The sequence below is a fragment of the Magallana gigas genome, chromosome 1 (assembly GCF_963853765.1).
Source record: "Magallana gigas chromosome 1, xbMagGiga1.1, whole genome shotgun sequence".
In the NCBI taxonomy this organism is placed as follows: Eukaryota; Metazoa; Mollusca; class Bivalvia; order Ostreida; family Ostreidae; genus Magallana; species Magallana gigas.
In genome coordinates, this window is record NC_088853.1 from 31,440,707 (window position 1) to 31,459,417 (window position 18,711).

The 18,711-nt window shown below is 32.4% G+C and overlaps 2 protein-coding genes and 1 long non-coding RNA gene across 3 annotated transcripts; 2 read left to right on the forward strand and 1 right to left on the reverse strand.

Annotated features, from left to right (window-relative positions):
- The first annotated feature begins 2,541 nt into the window (after window positions 1-2,541).
- On the forward strand, window positions 2,542-6,916 carry LOC136269997 (uncharacterized). Its single transcript, XR_010707631.1, has 3 exons — window positions 2,542-2,679; window positions 3,593-3,799; window positions 4,317-6,916. It is a non-coding gene; the product is annotated as an uncharacterized lncRNA (long non-coding RNA).
- Window positions 6,917-9,801: 2,885 nt separating this feature from the next.
- Window positions 9,802-14,292, forward strand: LOC136269991 (uncharacterized). Its single transcript, XM_066066107.1, has 4 exons — window positions 9,802-9,966; window positions 10,976-11,161; window positions 11,727-11,829; window positions 12,438-14,292. The coding sequence occupies exons 2-4, from the start codon at window positions 11,011-11,013 to the stop codon at window positions 12,628-12,630; spliced, it is 447 nt and encodes a 148-aa protein (XP_065922179.1). The 5' UTR covers window positions 9,802-9,966; window positions 10,976-11,010; the 3' UTR covers window positions 12,631-14,292.
- Window positions 14,293-16,048: 1,756 nt separating this feature from the next.
- Window positions 16,049-17,960, reverse strand: LOC105330408 (low affinity immunoglobulin epsilon Fc receptor). Its single transcript, XM_066085887.1, has 4 exons — window positions 17,934-17,960; window positions 17,417-17,513; window positions 16,494-16,670; window positions 16,049-16,098 (listed from the first exon to the last, which is right to left on the reverse strand). Exons 1-4 carry the CDS (start codon window positions 17,958-17,960, stop codon window positions 16,049-16,051), a joined length of 351 nt encoding a protein of 116 aa, XP_065941959.1.
- Window positions 17,961-18,711: the final 751 nt, after the last annotated feature.

An 18,711-nucleotide genomic window follows, 5' to 3' on the forward strand; every position in this document is an offset into this window, starting at 1 on the left:
CATTACAACAGAGGGGCTCGCCATGGGAAAAGCTGCGCATGTTCAAATAATGTTTTATACATCTACATATTAAAAGTACATTCGTACTATAATATTTATTATAAATATAATTATTTATAATTATAAATTGCATGTATTGACATTTGACGGCTTTATTACGCCTGTATCTGTGTACATTATCTTAAGCATGCTTAACTATTATTTGTCTTTAGATGTTGGCTGGGGTTTTTTTTCGGGGGGGGGAGGGGGGGGGGTTAAGGTGCTAAGATTAATGTTTACCTACATTTTAAGACTCAGTCGATTATGTCTATATACTGGGTTCCCATAAACCAAGTTCTTTTTCTCATGTCATTAATTGCTGTTCACAAAGCGTGTATTAGACTAGCTTTTCTGAGAAACATCAATTGCACAATTTACTTTGTTTTTGTGTGGCTTACCTTCAAATTACAAGTCTTATTCACCTTCAGAATTAGAGGGTTCCATTGTATTGCGGCACTGGAAATGTGGAAGCCTGGCTCAGTTATAATGGACAGGTTTTTTTTTTTTACATTAAAATGAAAGCGATGCGGACAGTTTTGTTTTTTTTTACATTAAAATTAAATTCTTCTTGAAAGCGATGTCACTAAAATGAAAACTACTTTTATTTATATGTTTGTATCAAATACAATGTGGCAAAAAAACAGTAAACTTTTTCTCGTGGTAGTGATAATCAAAGGAGAAATTATTGCAATCGATGTTTAAGCAAACTAATGTAATATTATTAACAATTTACTTACTCCTCATTTTTTTTTTAATTTGCGTATTATAAAATATACAAATTATCTGAAACATATGCTTAACCATTTTCCTATACATTTGAATCGAACAAAAGTTCATTGATACATGGTATTGGTTTATATTAATGCTATTTAGAAATGAAGAATACTTGTGAATTTGATTTTAACAATGCCGCTTATAAATATAGTACATTGCGAAAATTGACGTCCTAACCTTCAGTTAAGGGCTACAAGGTACTTTGTTGTCAACATTGCTTTCAGAAAGCTGTCTGAGCTATATATTCACTGATATATACTATATACATGTAATTGCCCCCCCCCCCCCCCCCAAGAAAAAAATTGCCAGAACTCATTGTGGTCAAACAAATATCAGTTTTGATTTCGCGAAAGAGTACAAAATTGTCAGTTTGTAACGTGCATTGGTAACAAACAAATTAGCAAGTTCACTTTCTAATGGAAAATACAAAGAATATCAGCTTATTTATTTAGAGAAGAATTTATAAGATTCTGTGTTAACAAATATTACACCTACATGCTCTTGATATACACATTATTTGGCTTATCTCAGATGATAATGTCAAAGTGCATACAGAGGCAACGTTAAATAGAGTAATAAAATAAAGACAACCAATAGTTTAACACAAGTATTCAGTCACTTTTTATTAAACTAGCGTTCACTTCAAGCTGAGATCTACCTTCAAACAAATTCAAAGACTTGCATGCAATACAATTACATTAACCACATAGTATTGGGTATTCATAAACGAATTGAATTTCGAATTAAGATAACGGGCCTCCGTGCGCAGACTGAGATTTCTCACTTTAAAGCGGTTTATGAAGGAAGCAAAATCGTACACTGAACCCTTAATTGATAGGGACAGTATTGATTCTCAGAAAACATGCTAGGTCCTGTTTAGAAATGGTTTCCTTATATTAGGTTGGTGATGAAAGGCCATCTTGTAGTTCTTTCTTCAGATTCTCTTGCTTTCTCTAAACTCCCTGTCACACACAATATCAAATTGTCGTCAAATACCATGAATGTGGCGGTTAATTGCTGATATTACGCTTTTGAATGTATTGTTACATTTATGATTTTCAGACACTTTCAGACATTGTAAAAACACACACGGTGTATGAGCAGAAGTGAACGTCATCTGGCAAATATAAATAAACAAAAAAAAAATAAGAAGAAATCAGTGTTATTTGTCTGTACGACCAGGCGTGTTATAGGACCAACGATATCCAAAATATTCAATGCGTAAGGTACAGGCTAGAACTACGCATGATGGTCATATGGTTCCTGGAAAATTGAAGAGACTATTTGATCAACAGCTTGTACTTTAGGTAATAAGTGACAAAGTCTAATTTGATGAAGGTGGAGTCTACTCATTACTAACTTTCCAGTCCATACAAGAATGCAATGAACTTAACTACACTTGCCCGACTGTATCCATGGCTGTTTATTTCATTTAAAGCAGTGTCAGTTTCACATAGAGCAGTTCTTTGAGACAATTTAATATACATGTAATAGAAATGACAATCATACTTGTACCAGTAAATGCATGCTCCAAAGTTATGTATATATCTCTACATAATTTTAATACTTCACGGTATTCGTTTCCGTAGAACTTTCACTAATTGTATATAATTATGTAATAGACACTGGGATTTTTTTTTATTTTAAACCGGAAAATAGATGTTTGTATATTTATATTCTTATGTCATATTTTTAAAATTATTCAATTGCGACATCTTTTAACAATGATCAGAAAAAAAAATCATCACATTAATCGTTAACATGGAAGTGGTCATGAAAAATCGCCTCCAAGAATGATTGATTTGAGAATGATTGCTTTACCCTGGACTTTATTTGTTTCTTTCCACGGTTATGGATCCTGCTATGGTAAAGTGATATTTTTAATACTGTTATCATATGTTTAATAAATATTTGCTTTACTTTTGTTTTAAATGTACATTTTACTTTCCTTTGACTCAGTTTATCTAGGGTTTGTATCCTCCTGTAGACTTGTCTAGCTTTACTGTGAAAATTAGTAAGCTTTGATATTATCAAACGCTTGTTTAATTTTAGAAGAACCTTCATGTTAAGATACTATTGAAACACGCAATTACTTATATAATGTCTATTTTTAATGATAATAGTAATATTGTCCATGGATTGTTTACATTAAAAAGTATATAATATCCTTTGTCATGCGCGGATCTAAATAGATAGCCCCCCCCCCCCCCCCTGTAAAATTAAAATTTCTTTACATTACAGAATAAAATTACCAAAGATATGCCTAGGACCCCCCCCCCCCCCCTCCCGGCAAACTCAAATAACCGACGGACCTACTTGTAAAATTTTCTGGATCCGCGCATGTTTGTACATACGTGCTAAGGATATGAACAATATATATTATGCCAAAAAAAAAAGATTTACATTGCAATAATTTTATACCATGCCGGAAGATGGAGCTTTGATTCGGTGATTAATACGATAGCTTATTAACGATATACAATGATTGGATTTGAATCAATGAATTTGTGCGAATTTTCTAGTTCATATAAAACTCCATAAAATTGTGATTGCATTGCGCACTGCTGAATTGAGGCTTTGGAATACTACAAAAAGAGTATTGTTGCGATGTTATTATAAGTAAATAAGTATGTTCCTGGGAAATGATAGCAATAGAAGGAGTAATAGTACATTGTTCATAAGAACTGGAAAAAAATGAATTTGAAACAATATTGTTGATATTATTATAATATTATATTGTTTGATATGATTCATATCCTACATGGTATTTTTAAACAAGAAAATCTCAGTAGAAGACCCACAACAGTACTCACCCAAAGTTCGACCTACAATGCACAGACAGCATCAATTGCTAACGATGGCGATGTTCAGACTGATGAACTCCATTGTTCTCATACTGCGCATAATCACACAAAGGCATGGCTGCAGGTGGACTTTGGACAACCTTTTATGATAAACAATGTTATAATTCATTATAGAAGAGAAGGTACGTATAGCATGATTTTAAACATACACATTAACATTTTTAAAAAAGCACTATTGTGTTGTAATGTTGGTTTTAAAGTAGTTTTAAAACCACGTGCTTGCAGTTGTTAGTGTTTGCCTATTTAAGGATCTTATTTGTAGACAAAATGTGGGTAAGTTCAATATATGAATCTATTAGGCAAAATATAAACAGTCACGCTACGTATACGTGTAGTTTTACATAAAAAGCTTATGAAATTAACTTATTTTACATAAGGTGTTTTCTTATTTTATTTAAAACAATTTTTTCATTTATCTATTGTCTTCATGACATATTTCACCAAAGCATATCGATTTGCCATGCTATTGAACAGTACCAAATATATCGTGAATGGGAATCAGGTTTCTTCGTATATATAACAAAAACAAAAACATTTTACTAAACAGCTACAATGGGGGGGGGGGGTTGCCTTATTACGGCTAATAAATATATTGATTTTAGTTGTATCACTCAAGTGGTCTTCATTTCTTTTGAATAGGCGATGAATCATCGTCTTGGAAGCAGTATCGGTTCAGGCAATTCTATCTAGATGCATCAAACAAGTCAGCTATAGAGACAACGACGTCACAAAGAACCCGTTGTTACACCGATAACACCACTGCCCCAGACTTACCCCCAAACATAATAGACATACCTTGTAAACAGACAGCTAGATACGTCATTGTGGAGACCACGTATGACGCACCTGAAGATGATTACATTGATGAACACGGAGCAATCCTTGAAATATGTGAAATAAAAGTATACGGTAAAGTTAAAATTCAAGTCAAAATTTAAGGAACTAATAACGACCACTTGTAATATGAATGAATATATTACACTGTACCATTTTTGCTGAGTTCAAATATATAGTATCGCTGTCATTATTTTTCAATATGCTACGAAAGTCATCATGAAAATTATCAGATCAGAGTGTTATAAATAATAGTTCAAATTCAAAATGTTCATAAGTATTAAAAGGTAATAGTAATAAAAACTGTGGCCATCACATTGGGTTATTGAAGTTTAATATAATTCTATATTATATTTCACAATATTTTGATCGACTCTTGCAAATCTGTTCGAAGTGCGTGGATATCGATCTTTCATCACTTCTCTGTTTAACGCATTTAATGTAAGATGAGGATTTATTGAATCATTTTAAATTACTTAAATTTGTATTGCTATATAAGAGCTAAAGGGAATGAACTACAGTAACATGACTGACAAAATATTTAAAAAAAAAACTGCAATTTTTACCTGAAACTTTTTTAAAAAGTTATATTCCCTTCATTTTAATTTTTATTTTGTCAAAATATCTGCAATAAATGATTAATTTTGTTTCATGTTTTAAGAAGAGGGGAAGTTTATGCATATATTCGTCAGGAGATTGGTATGGATTTCACTTCACAATACTTAATAGTATATGCGATGCCTATAGACTTCTAAGTGATATTCAAGGTGCAATCATTTGGACGATAAAATAAATTTTAACGGAAGACAACTACGTTTGTTAGAAGAAAAAAAAATTGTTATTTTGATGCAGATTGCAAATGTGTTTAGTCATAAACATAATACAACCTTATCACTTCATAATGTTTATAGCATACCATATTTTAGTGAAAATATATAGCAGCATTCTAGCTTTATTTTGTCCAAGTGAGAACTAAAAAAACCTCTTGGTTTACATTTTGATATTTCAACAATATATATTTACATAATTATCTGTACGTAATCATAAATATGCGTTTTCCTGTTTGTATATCAGTGTGTAATTGATAGCATGCAAGTTATGGTATGTAACTTTGACTCGAAGTCTAAAATAATACGGGCACATCCCTTCTACCATGCAAATTACAATAAGTACTTAAATACTAGCTTATTAGCCCTCTGCTGTTACGATCGGGGGAATATAGTTTTTATTGCAGTTTTTTTTTCAGCATTTGTGCTCAAACGTCGTTTTCCATACTTTTTTTTTTGGTTATTGTTTTGTTAATTGATTTCATATTTTGTCCTGCTTTTTAACGAAGCCCTACAAATATTCATGAATATTTTTTTTTTCTTTTGAATAAACATGAATATGTACGTGTATTTATGTAGTAGATTTTTAAATGTAACTCTTCTTAACAATTTGCATTTCAATAAATTACGATGCGAGAAGAGAAGACAGGACTTTTTCGTGCAAATCCTGCTGCATCATTCCTTTTTTTTAAATCGTATATATATCTTCTTATAAGTACCATGTCGTTGCATCTATTTACTTGATTTGACCCAAAGTTGGAGAAGAAAATAGTTTTAACAAATGGATTTTCATTGCTCATTGGAGATATCCTTTAATAAATATATTTAACTGAATTTACACCACACCTATTTAACATCAAAAATTGGAGGGTGCCGGTAGGGGACATTTATATTTTGCAACACTCTCAGAATGTTTTGTTTTCACTGGAAAGTATCGTTAAATAAGGTAACAGTTAATATCATTGAACTAATTAACATACTGTAAACATATTATATTTGACGTGTATAAAATGTGGCGGAAACTAGTATTTGAACAAGTTAGTGTGGATTTGAATCAGCGTATTCCTCTGTGACTATTCTTATACATGTATGCATTGCATTTGGCGATGCACTTGATTTAGCGGAAGCCGCATTCCGCCAAACAGACTTAACAGAATACACACCCAAATATAGTACGTTTACAACACACAGTGTGCTTGAAAAAAAAATATATGTAAGGGTGTCATGCAACTTGCAAACATAATGTTAACTAGACACGATCTCGTTGCAAGCAACGAGGAGGTCTTCCGTCCGATTTTTAGAAGAGGAAATGACCTTGCCTTTTACCTTCAACAAAACATATCAGGAAATGCAGATGTGATCTGAAAGAGCAATGGATGAAGGATTATACACCCCCTTGGATCCCTAATTTGAAGGACCAGCTCAATTTTTTTTCATATTAAATAAGAGGTCTTTTGACCTAATAACAGGTCTAATGACCTGTAATAAAAAGAAACCGAAGAAAAAAAAGGAGGGTCTTCCTTTCTAAACGGAAGACCCTAATAACAATAAGAATAGAAGGATCTTCCGCTGAAGACGGAAGACCCTAATAATAAAAGACTGTTTTTGTTTAAATCTTAATTGAAGAGTGTTTTTCAACTTGTACTACAGTCCAACAACCCTTTTATATTGAATATCTTAGTTAGAAAATTAAATAAAAAGGAGAGAAAGAAATAGAGAGAAAGAACAAATCTTGGCTCCGGCGAGATTATAACACACAGCCTTTGCAGGTGTCCCAAAACATGGCTAACGCGAAATAATTCCCGAATTTGTCTTTGAATTTGGGGCGTTTCCGCCCGGGAGAAGAGCTGAGTTTTAGTATAAGATAAAAAACAACGTGTAAGATGTCTGACTATTTAGGTTTGGTAACAGTGCGATGTCATTTGAAATATTGATGCGTGTTTGTGTCTGGAGGGGAGTGAAAAGACCCGAGCTTGATTTTCGTCATAAATAAATCGAAAGAAGAATTTTGAGGTGTGGATATCGGATTCGGTTAACAACAATTAGGGGAAGTCCTAAAACAATGACTGATGCATTTTACCCATGTATTTCAGTGTTGAGAATTTTGTTTTCGTGTCGTTTACTTTTATGATTGACTGTTCTATTTCAGCAGGATTGATAAAATCTTTATAAATGTAGAAATAACGAAATCAGTAACATGTAAATTTATTCGGTAAAAATTTGATGACAGTAATTTCCACAGTTCTAACATTCATAAGTAGTTCACACGCTATCGTAGATACAGAGTAAACAGAAAACAAGAAATATACATGCAACAGAAATATTACGCGGCTGCTTACATCCCTTGTACTGTGTACATTTTAAGTCCCTATTTGGCAGACAATAACAATGGGGTCCGAGGTACATTTACACAAAATGTCATTAGGATTGAATAAGGCGCTCGGGAGTTAGAATTGTTTTCTACAGTACATGTCAAGCACGCCAATCGAAACTCAAATGCCCAAAAATTCATAACTCTCATAAAAATGAACGAATAGGTCTGGTCATTAGTAAAATAAAATAGAATTGAACTAGGTTGAAAATAAGGGTTCAAGATGAAAGATCCAGTAAAATCAGGCCAGAAAAACTAAATCATTTTGTGAATAGGAAGGAGGGGGGGGGGGGGAGGGGGTCGGTGCGTGTACTGTGTAAATTTAATTTCCACGTATAGGCAATAAACGCCGTTTGATCTCAGGAATTTCGTCTTAATTGTTCAATCCGCTGCATATTTGACAGACAATAAGAATGGGGTCCGAGGTTCATTTTCACGAATTTTCATTAGGATTGAATGAAGGGCTTGGGAGTTAGAATTTTTTTTACAGTACATATCAAACACGACAATTAAAACTCAAATGCCAAAATCTTCATAACTCTGTTAGTAATGAACGAATTGGTCTGGTACATGTAATTAGTACAGTAATCTAGAATGGTACTTAGTTGAAATCAAAGGCCCAAGATCAAAGATCAAGGAAAATTGAGCCAGAAAAACTAAATGATTTTATGAATTGGGTCGGTCGGTGACTTCTATTTGAAACGTAGAATAATAAATTCTAAATATCACATATTACACAATTTCTAAATAGTATACATATGTTGGAACATTGTATAAGCGTTGTTTGAAAGATGTAACTATTGATTTTTTTTACATTTGTTTATTCTTAGGATCAAACACTCATAAACGGGTGGTCAGTTTTCAAACCTTGTCGCAGTCACCCGTTTGTTTGTATAGTTACGTGTATAAACTTCGGAGAGAGAGAGATAGAGAGAGAGAGAGAGAGAGAGAGAGATTTTATAGTTTTTTTTAGTGTTTAGGGAATGAGTATATCAGCAAATGTCAATAAACACATTATATACATGCAAGCGTGTATCTATATATGTGAATAAATACTAATTAGTCCTCCTTTTAAGGTCATGTAAAATACTTACTTAAACGTGGGTGCATTGCTAAATATTGTGTGTGTCATTGAGATGGCGGCATTTCTTTGATGCCGACAAAGCAACCCAGCGTACTGCAGGGGTACTTCGGCGGCACGTCTTTGATGCCTGCAATGCGACGACCGTTTGAATTTAGCGAACTGCTGACAGAAACAAGCTATCTATTTGTAATGAAAAAAAAGCTGCTATTATTCTTTTTTACAATAAATATAAAACGGACAACATTAAAATCCATCATTTTAAAGATAAAATCGTTAAACAAACCTCAATTAAGAAAGAAAAAACGTTCGACACTCGGGAACTGAACCCGGGTCGCCTGGGCACAAGTCCACCACTTTAGCGATTGAGCTACGCGGACTCTCGCTTCAAGACTTTGAAGCCTGAAATCTCGAGAATGCGTGGATCGATTTTAAAACGGATTTCATATTCTGAAGTTATTTATGGGTCTCTATCGAATAGTAACATAAAAAAAATTAAAAAGAAAAAAGTTAAAAAATGACGTTTTTTGTTTCCTTCCGGTGACGACCGGAAGTGACTGCGGACGTTCAGATATGCATAGTACATTGCAGCTGGACACTTTCTACCATCCCTGAAAATTTTCAAGTTCTATCTTAAATACTTTTGGAGAAAACTTGTGAACAAGTAAAAACATAAAATCTCTAATATCTCGGGACCGGAAGTGATGACCAAAAAAATCCCACGTAGTTGTCTTACAAATTTTGTCATAAACAAGATCTGAAAGTTTTATCAAAATCGGCTGAAGCGTTTTTGAGAAAACGTGGGAGAAAAAAAAAAAGAATAATAATAATAGAGGAAAAAAAACAAAGCAAAAACAATAAGGTCTTTTGTTTCCAACGGAAGACCTTAACTATGCGATAACTCTGAATGTGGCAATTTTTGGCGTCGAAAAGTAGCGTTGAATAAAATTTCCCAATATATGTCAATAAAATATGTACATTATGCTTGCATTATTGTATCAATTTGAGGATGTGGGAAAACCAATGGGATATGTATAAAGGGATGCACGCCGGGACAGTATGGGGGCACGTGTGATGAAACATGTAGTCATGGGTGTGCAGGAGGAACTTGTGACCAACAGAAAGGAACCTGCAGTGCTGGTTGTAAACAAAACTGGACAGGGCGTCTATGTGATGGTAAGTACCTGATGAAAAATTCATTTATAATTTAACAGTATCACATCCTGAAATTAAATTCTTTAAAACTCTGTTATTACACGTTATATTAAAGCAAACTTTGGAAATAGAATGTACTTATCTACGTATGACACATATTCATTTTGTAATATTCATATGTTTTTGAAACTGTTATTTTGTGGAGGATAGATAAAAACACTAAAAAACAGGAAAGTCTTAAAGAATTTTTTAAATGTTTTATCAAAATGCAAGTAAGCTATAACATCACTCTAAAATGATTTTTTTTAAGTCCTAGCACATTATATTGGTTAAAAGCAGTATGGCTATGTTTCCAAAATATTTATATCATATTAACAAAATGTAAAATTTGTAAAATATTTGATAAGTTTTATTCATATTTAAATAGAAAAATGATATTTTCATTAATAATTCTGTGTGGTGCTACATGGTAATTTGTAATTGATTGCTGAAAGTAATTTCAGACACTGAAGATCAGAAGCGTTTTAAATTTATTTGATCAGTTGAGTTGTGAATTACCTAGGTCACTAATTAAAAGTTGTCACTGCCTCAGGAAAGTTTTATCACAGCAGACTACTGTATATGAACACTATCTAAAACATCATTATTTTTTTTAAAAAGATCATTAATATTTAGTTTGACCCACTGAAAGTGATATCACACAAGCAAAAAATTTCCTCCGAAAATCAAGAAGAGGAAACATCATTTAAAGTACAATTTCAACTACAAAAAAATGATTACCCTTCGGCATCGTGCATGCAGGCGTCCATGATTAACAATCAATTGTGAGAACAATCTATGTATTTTGATTTTATGATCTGTAAAATCACATTCTACCAATAAACGATAGACATAACTGGCATAAACTCTTCTACACATCTCACCATAAAAATACACTTTTGAGAAACATGTAAGAGATAACAGATGATATATACTAGTTGTTTATGTTGTTAATAAATAAGATCTTTGTGTTCTTAAATTTGTTCAACAGTTTGCGACGCGACACATTACGGACCTGCCTGCTCTATGGAATGCAATATAAATTGTTTAAACCATACCTGCAATGATGGGACTGGTTCTTGTAAAGATGGCTGCGTGTTTGAAAAATTTGGAGATTTCTGTAACGAAACTTGTGATGAACATTCTGTCTCTTGTTGTTACCAGGATACCGAGAAATGTATGCATAAAATCGTTTAAATAAAAGAAAAAAAAAACATTTTTCTTGAATCTGATGGTTTTTTTTAAAATATATATATATGTATATCTTATATTAAATCGTACAACCTCTGAAAATAATATAAATACAAGTAATAATAATTCATTTATTATTTGAATAATATCAGATGAACAATTATGGTCAGGCGTAATCAAATCTATTATTAAGCACTTCGGGCTTCATAGGAATTGATCACCCCCGTCCGTATTTAATTACCCCATATTTTTCAAAGAATGGGTCTTTTTTCTATAAATAATGCAGGAAACAACGTGTCAAACTTAGTTGTACAGAGTAAAATGCTTTTAGATATGGCGTATCATCGTTTCCTGCAAACCATACCATGTTTATGCATACACGAATCAAGATTACGCCCATGGTGTGGATGAGGAGGAAGGGTCTCAAGGATAATTGTGTTTTCTTTATTAAATATAATACTAGTGTTCGTTGAATAAATCCGTAATAATAATGTATTTGATTAACTTGAAACATGTAAAAGTGCTACATGTATTTTGTCCTGTCTTTACAGATAAGAAATTGAAGGAATCGAATTTTGAAACCATGTTAATTTTGTATGGGACGATTGCAGCTCTTTGTGTTAGTCTCATTGCCAACGGCTTCATGATAAAATGGTATGTTAACCAAACCAAATGTTAATCACATTCCCTATACAATTTCAATATATATTTTCGTTCAAATGATTTATTTGAATTTCAATACATTGAATATATTGAATATTACCCGTGATTGAACATAAATAGTTTTAATAGAAATACTGCTGATATGATTTTTTTTTAAATACAAAACCTATCGAATACAATACTAGCAGTTGAAATAATTTGGCAAATATTCAGAGGAACAGGATTGGATGTTGATATTTATGAATAGTTTTGGGAGTGCCATGGGCGAGATTTGTGTTGAAATCAAAATGTTTTTGGTAATGGTACACACCTACTCCTATATGTGGTGTCTTTACCTTGTACACTATACAACCAACTCTTCATTCACTAAAAACCAATCTTAAGATAAAAATGATCATTAATCAATCTGTCCGTACGTCCTGAAAATATACTTTAATTTTCCTGCATTCATGAATTAAATGAATCAAACATATTTTTTTAAAAACAAAAATCGATACAAATACACTTGAGACATGATGCATAACAACAAACGTAATAAGATATATATTGGACATATACCTTTTATATCATAGTAAATATATTTGAATTGATTGTTGCAGGAATTTAAGACGTGACCAATGCAAAGGGCAAGACGTAAAACCAAAGGCGATGAATAAAACTTTTCCTCTTCAGGATACCATCTCACCCCAAAATATGTATGATACAGTGGGGGACAACACAAAATACGAAGATTTGGGTCAACTCAGTGGGTCGTCTCACTACGATCAACTTGAATTGATAAAACCTAGTTAATTGATATTCATTTGTAATCAGAGAAATAATGAGTATGTTTGTTATAAAATTAAAGCAAACTAATTTATATCATGAAAACCAACAATCAATTTCAATGAAAAGATTTGCATGTGTAATAATTATTGATTTTGATCAGAGTGTGAATATACACGGATATTAGGAGTTTCTTTTTTGCTGCACAACAGAAAATGCTTAGTGTTCGGATTTTTAAAAATATGTTTTTATTTGAGGGTTTTCATCTTTTGCGAATAGCCTATTTATTGATTGTTAATTACATTGAAGTGGATTTTGTACCATTTTATGACCGCAATTAGGCTATAAACTAGTGCAATTAATACTTTTAAAAGTGGTCGAAAATGAAAAAAATTAATATACATGCATATGCTTTCCAAAGATAATATTAAATATTATTGTAAATCCCAATTTTGTGTTTTTTAATGTTGGTTTATTATAATAGATGGTAATCGTGTATAGTCACATATTAAGATACATGCATTGTACATTTAATTTTCAAACATGTATTATGAATTGTGTTGTTTCTGTTTATAATTGCCGACTGTAAATATGTTTTCAGGACCATAATGTAAATAAGCCTAGTAATGATCTGAAAGATCACTTTTTTTTATTTTATAAAAGTGCTTGCTTTATATAGAGGCTTTTTTAATAGCTCAAAATAATTTATTTCCATCTTGGTACATGTACTCCTTTGTATATTTTCCTTTCAAGTTTTGTGTATACCCGAATCGTTTAGCACCATGCATGCCGATTTATAGACGCACAGTCTTTTTCTTTTTGCATTAATCATTGTGTTCATACGGAAAGGTTTTGCGAAATTCAAGTTCAATATCAATTTAAAAGAAGTATTCCTTTTAAAGGAATGATCGGCAATAATCATATATTGATAGCTAAAAGCAATGATCAGTTTGATGTAAAATAATTAAAAAGTACTGTATTTTTACAAAATATAGAATATTTTGAATCTGTACTGCACCATAATTTCATCATTATAAACCGTCAACAAATTTAATTTTGAAATAAATTCGGGGAAAGCCGTACGTAAACTCCTTGTCTAATTTTATATTTTTAACGTAATTATCAAATGGTAATGTATCTTCTTCTTCTTCTTCTTCTTCTTCTTCTTCTTCTTCTTCTTCTTCTTCTTCAGAATACTAAGTAGGGCTCTTCACAGAGCATTAACACGTATACAAACATTGAATGCCATCATAACTTGCTATTGAGGTCGCATCATAACGTTACCTTGTTTATAAATCAAGCCGTCTTCCTAGCTACTATTATGCAACATCAATAGATCGAGGTCAGTTCATGGAGCATCTTCTTATGATTGAGGTCAGTTCGTCGAGGTCAACTGCATTACTGAATGAATCTTTCGATCGAAAGGCTTACGCGTGAGACAAAATGTGCATTCTTGAATTGACAGGTCGAACTGTATTTATGTATGTTTGCATATCTTAAGGTAAAGGAATTGAAATAAAACTGAGTAAAATGTTATATAAATACTTAACCAAACTTCAAGTTTTTATAAGAACTACTTATGCAAGCGGAATGTGTGCGCACGTGGAAGCATTTGCCGGATGCCTGATATGGACACAACAGTGATCGGCCGAAGCCGATCACAAAAAACAGCAAAACATGTTACCCCCCCCCCCCCCGAAAAAAAACAAAACAAAACAAAACAAAAAACGCTACGTTATACATAAACGTGACTCTAAGAAACATCCGTTAAAGGAAATGATAAATCAACAAGAATGATGCAAATGTGCTGTCACTTCCTTATCCTAAAAAATTAAGCACTTAATATACTTATCGTTATTAATAAAGTGTGGAAAAGAAATGATAAAATGGGTCAAATAAGTGTCAACGGTTATCTTTAATAAGCAAAAGGTCTAGAATTTAATAATAATTTTTTAAATGATATTTGACGGGTTTTTTTAAACTGAGGCTGATATTCGCTTCAATTCTGATAGAGTCATGGTATCTTTACACCCAGGCATGAGTGGTGTTTCTCTTATTAAATAACATGCAGTGACGCTGGTATTTTTGACAATCGAAGGAGAAAATCTCATCCGAGTTTCATTTCCGGCACTGGCAACATAGCGAAAAAAACGAGTTTAACTGTTTAAGTCTGACGATAACCTCGTTAAATTTTGATCTTCGTCCGTAAAAGATCAAAGACGTTTTATGCTTATGTGTTGCTTAGAAATTAGGCAACTTTTATTTGCGATATTGTAAAGCATGTGGTAATTTTATTGACTGTTTGTATTATACATCTGTTGTCACAATTCGAAGTTCTAGTTTCTTAAACATATAAACATACGAGATCTTCAAATCAAATTTCTTTAATGGACATGCACATATACAGTCAATACACAACAATAAGATTTAGCTAACGATTTCAAAACAAATAAATATTTGCAAGGACAGTTTATGCTTGTATTATCAAAGAAGAGAAAGCAGTCTAACAATTTATTGGTTTGATGTGTGTAAACAACAATTTATCAAATATATATAAAAATGTATGACAAACTCTCAAAGTTCTTTGCTTTCATGAAATCAACTTCAAATGATTTACAAAGCCTTTTTCTTGCAGTCTGCGCAGTAATTATTCATGAACAATAACGTCACATTGCACTTTGTCATTTCGCCCCGGTTAAAACAAGTTTGATGGCATGGACATTTTTAAATTAATATTAATTCAAAATCAGTATATAAATATCATATTTCAATTTAATAAATAAAATTATTTGTTTCTCTTACAAGAAGGCCTTTACCCATTATGTTCAATTGAGGAGAAAAGTTATACACACTGTTTCTGTAATGGTTCCTACTAAAATCTATTTCGATTTTCGTGTAATTTTTATTATTGATTTTTATTTATTTTTAGTAACTGTAACTCATATTAAATTTCCATAGCAATCACTATTGAGGTTATAAATGAAAATGATTTCTTTAGCACCATTTACATTTGTTTTAGTTAAGTAGATATTACAATCCAACCGAAACAGAACCGAACGTGTGGTTGAACGAGATAACATTAAGCAGATAGCGTGGATAGGATAACTCGGGTAGGAATATAAAGGGTCTTAATTAACTTCCGTGTTTAGATTACATGGATTTTCTCATGTAGACAACTAAAAGACTGGTAATAAACGGGTTGCTTTATAAATGAATAAGCCTTTTGCTGTTAAATCAATTTTGGAGAAAAAAAATGAGAAAAAATATTGAGAAAAATCGAAAGAAAATAAATATAACAATAAAAAATGTAATACCATTTTAAAATTTGTAGGGTAAAAAGGTGTATGAATACATCACATGTTTTCAAGATGATATTTAATTTCTCTGTGAAGTTTGATACTAAAAATATACTACACTACTGTTCATTTAAAAAATTAACAGCAAATTAAAACGGTCTTCGGGAAATGATCTTGGTTTGTCGCGTGATCTTATTCTCTGAAAAGTTTCACAAGACTTAATTCTAGACAAACCAAGTTCAAAGCCCGGTCAACTTTTAACATTGCTTATTTATTGTTTATTTTCAGTAGAGCAACCTTGAAACGTTATGCCAAGTGATAATTAGTTTGACCTCATTAAACGTTTTACACATATTAAAACGTGTTTTTTTTTTTTGCTTCTCTAGAGGTTTATATAAGAAAACATTTTTGGAAATATAAATATATGTATTACATCTATAATATACACTAACGTTATCGCTATATGCGACTTAAAAAATACATGTAACAATTGAAACCAAATCATGCCTTTTTTGTTGCTTGCTTTGAAAATTTAAAGATCTTTTTCACAAATAATGTTGCTAATTAGATTACAATCAACATCATTCCACACACCTCTGTCACATATTCTGACACAGTCCTCGACACTGGTCTGGCTGCTGGGTTCTCCAGACGGCCAATTTACGTACGTCACATTTTCTTTGTTCGTCCATTGGAACTCGCCCTCTATATCTTGGTCATTGGCACCAATCCATGTCTTGCAGCAGCGCCAAAAGTCGGTGTCACATATGTCTAAAAGTTATCAAATGAGAACAATCACTTTTTAAATATCGAAATTAAGTTTATTAACTCAATATTTTATGTTTAAGTATAACCGGAACCAAACAATTATCAAATACAGTGTTATTGGCCATATTGATTAATGTCAAATAAAACAATCAAACAGTAATATACGTAGAGCAACTATTTCAATTTTGAAGTAATCCGTTGACAATTACATGTAACGTTAGGGTTACTGTAAAACATATTCTATTTGCGTGCGATAAATCGCAAGCGGGGGTTGTCGTGATTAATTATTACCGCCACGAAACAGTCATCAAATGCCTCTGGTGTATCATCCGCAGACAATCTTAATCTTGATTGCTCGTGAAATATATTCCTCAATTATCAACCTTGGGTTTAAGAGGATATGAAAAATTCTGAGACGAGGAGGGTTATTGCTTACCTTGGTGCATTGTCGGTAACTGTCAACGCTTACCTTGATCGATTGTCGGTAACAATGTCATCGCTTACCTTGGTCCATTGTCGGTAACAGTGTCATCGCTTACCTTGGTCCATTGTCGGTAACAGTGTCATCGCTTACCTTGGTTCATTGTAGGTAACAGTGTCATCGCTTACCTTTGTTCATTGTCGGTAAGAGTGTCATCGCTTACCTTGGTCCATTGTCGGTAACAGTGTCATCGCTTACCTTGGTCCATTGTCGGTAACAGTGTCATCGCTTACCTTGATCCATTGTCGGTAACAGTGTCATCGCTTACCTTGGTCCATTGTCGGTAACAGTGTGTTTGACACCCAGTCGCTCTCCTCTTTACTTTCTATTCTACTTAGATAAGCCCCGACACTGTCACAGTGATCCTATGAGAATTGAAAATATGAACCCTTTTAATTTGAAGCTGCAATTTCTTTAAACGAAACAATTTAACCACATTGAACTTGTTAAAAAACTTGTGTTGTATTGCACAACTTATGTCACATTGGTTTGTGTGACAGAAAACGATTGTCGATTCAATTAAAGAAAAACAAAATCACATAACTACGCTTCAATAGCATTTCAAAGATGCTACAAAATCATTTACAAAATCGCACACATTAAAACGAAACGAACACTTAATCTTCAAGCAGATGAGTATTATAAAGAATCTTTGTCTAATTCAGATTTTATATATAAATTGTACGAAAGAATTGTTTTTATGTCAAACAAATCGGTTTTTTTTTTAAAATACAGAATGTTAGTGTTTTTAAGTCTGTATTTTAATTGCATATAAAAATTACTACCTTGCCCTGCACCCATGTGGCATTCATCTCAATGTATATATAACAGTGGTCATTGTAGAGATGCCATCCCAATTCGCACACTGTAAATGTATTGAAAAAATGTTTAAATTTTAATTTTCTTTATAAAATTTGCACATGTAAATCAAGCACAAAAATGCACATGTATGTATTTTTTTGGTATAGTTTTGTAAATGGTTGGTGATATTATTGCAGTTTAAAAAAAAAAACAAAAAAAAAAAAAATCCAAGTATTGCATTTTTTCTAAATACATACCATTATTATGAATGAAAAGGCCCAATCCGATATCTGTACGATTCCTGTCAAAGGAAGCTTCATAGAGACGCGCTTTTAGAAGATGACATGTTCCTGTGTTCTGGTTGTACAACAATCCTGCACAAAACACGCACACTGCAGCACACTGTATTATGCTATCGCATTGTTTTGTTTCCATGTAGTTTACATAGCCAGTTGTAGGAAGCAAGTTGTCGAAAGCAACATCTCTCGTTAAGATAACATCCATTGTTAATGTCATAGTATCGGACACAAGCTATGTACCAATGAATAAAATCCAAGATACGAAAATTATCTGTTTCGGCATGTAAAAATAATCGTGTTTATAGCAATTGAAAATTGAAATTTAATCTTCTCTCATATCCAGAAAACAGTTTATATAACATGACGCAGATGATTTTCTTAATCTTCCTATGAAACAAGAGCAAGACAGACGTGAATATTGCTTTAGTCACAACTATTCTAGCACCATCAATGACATATCATG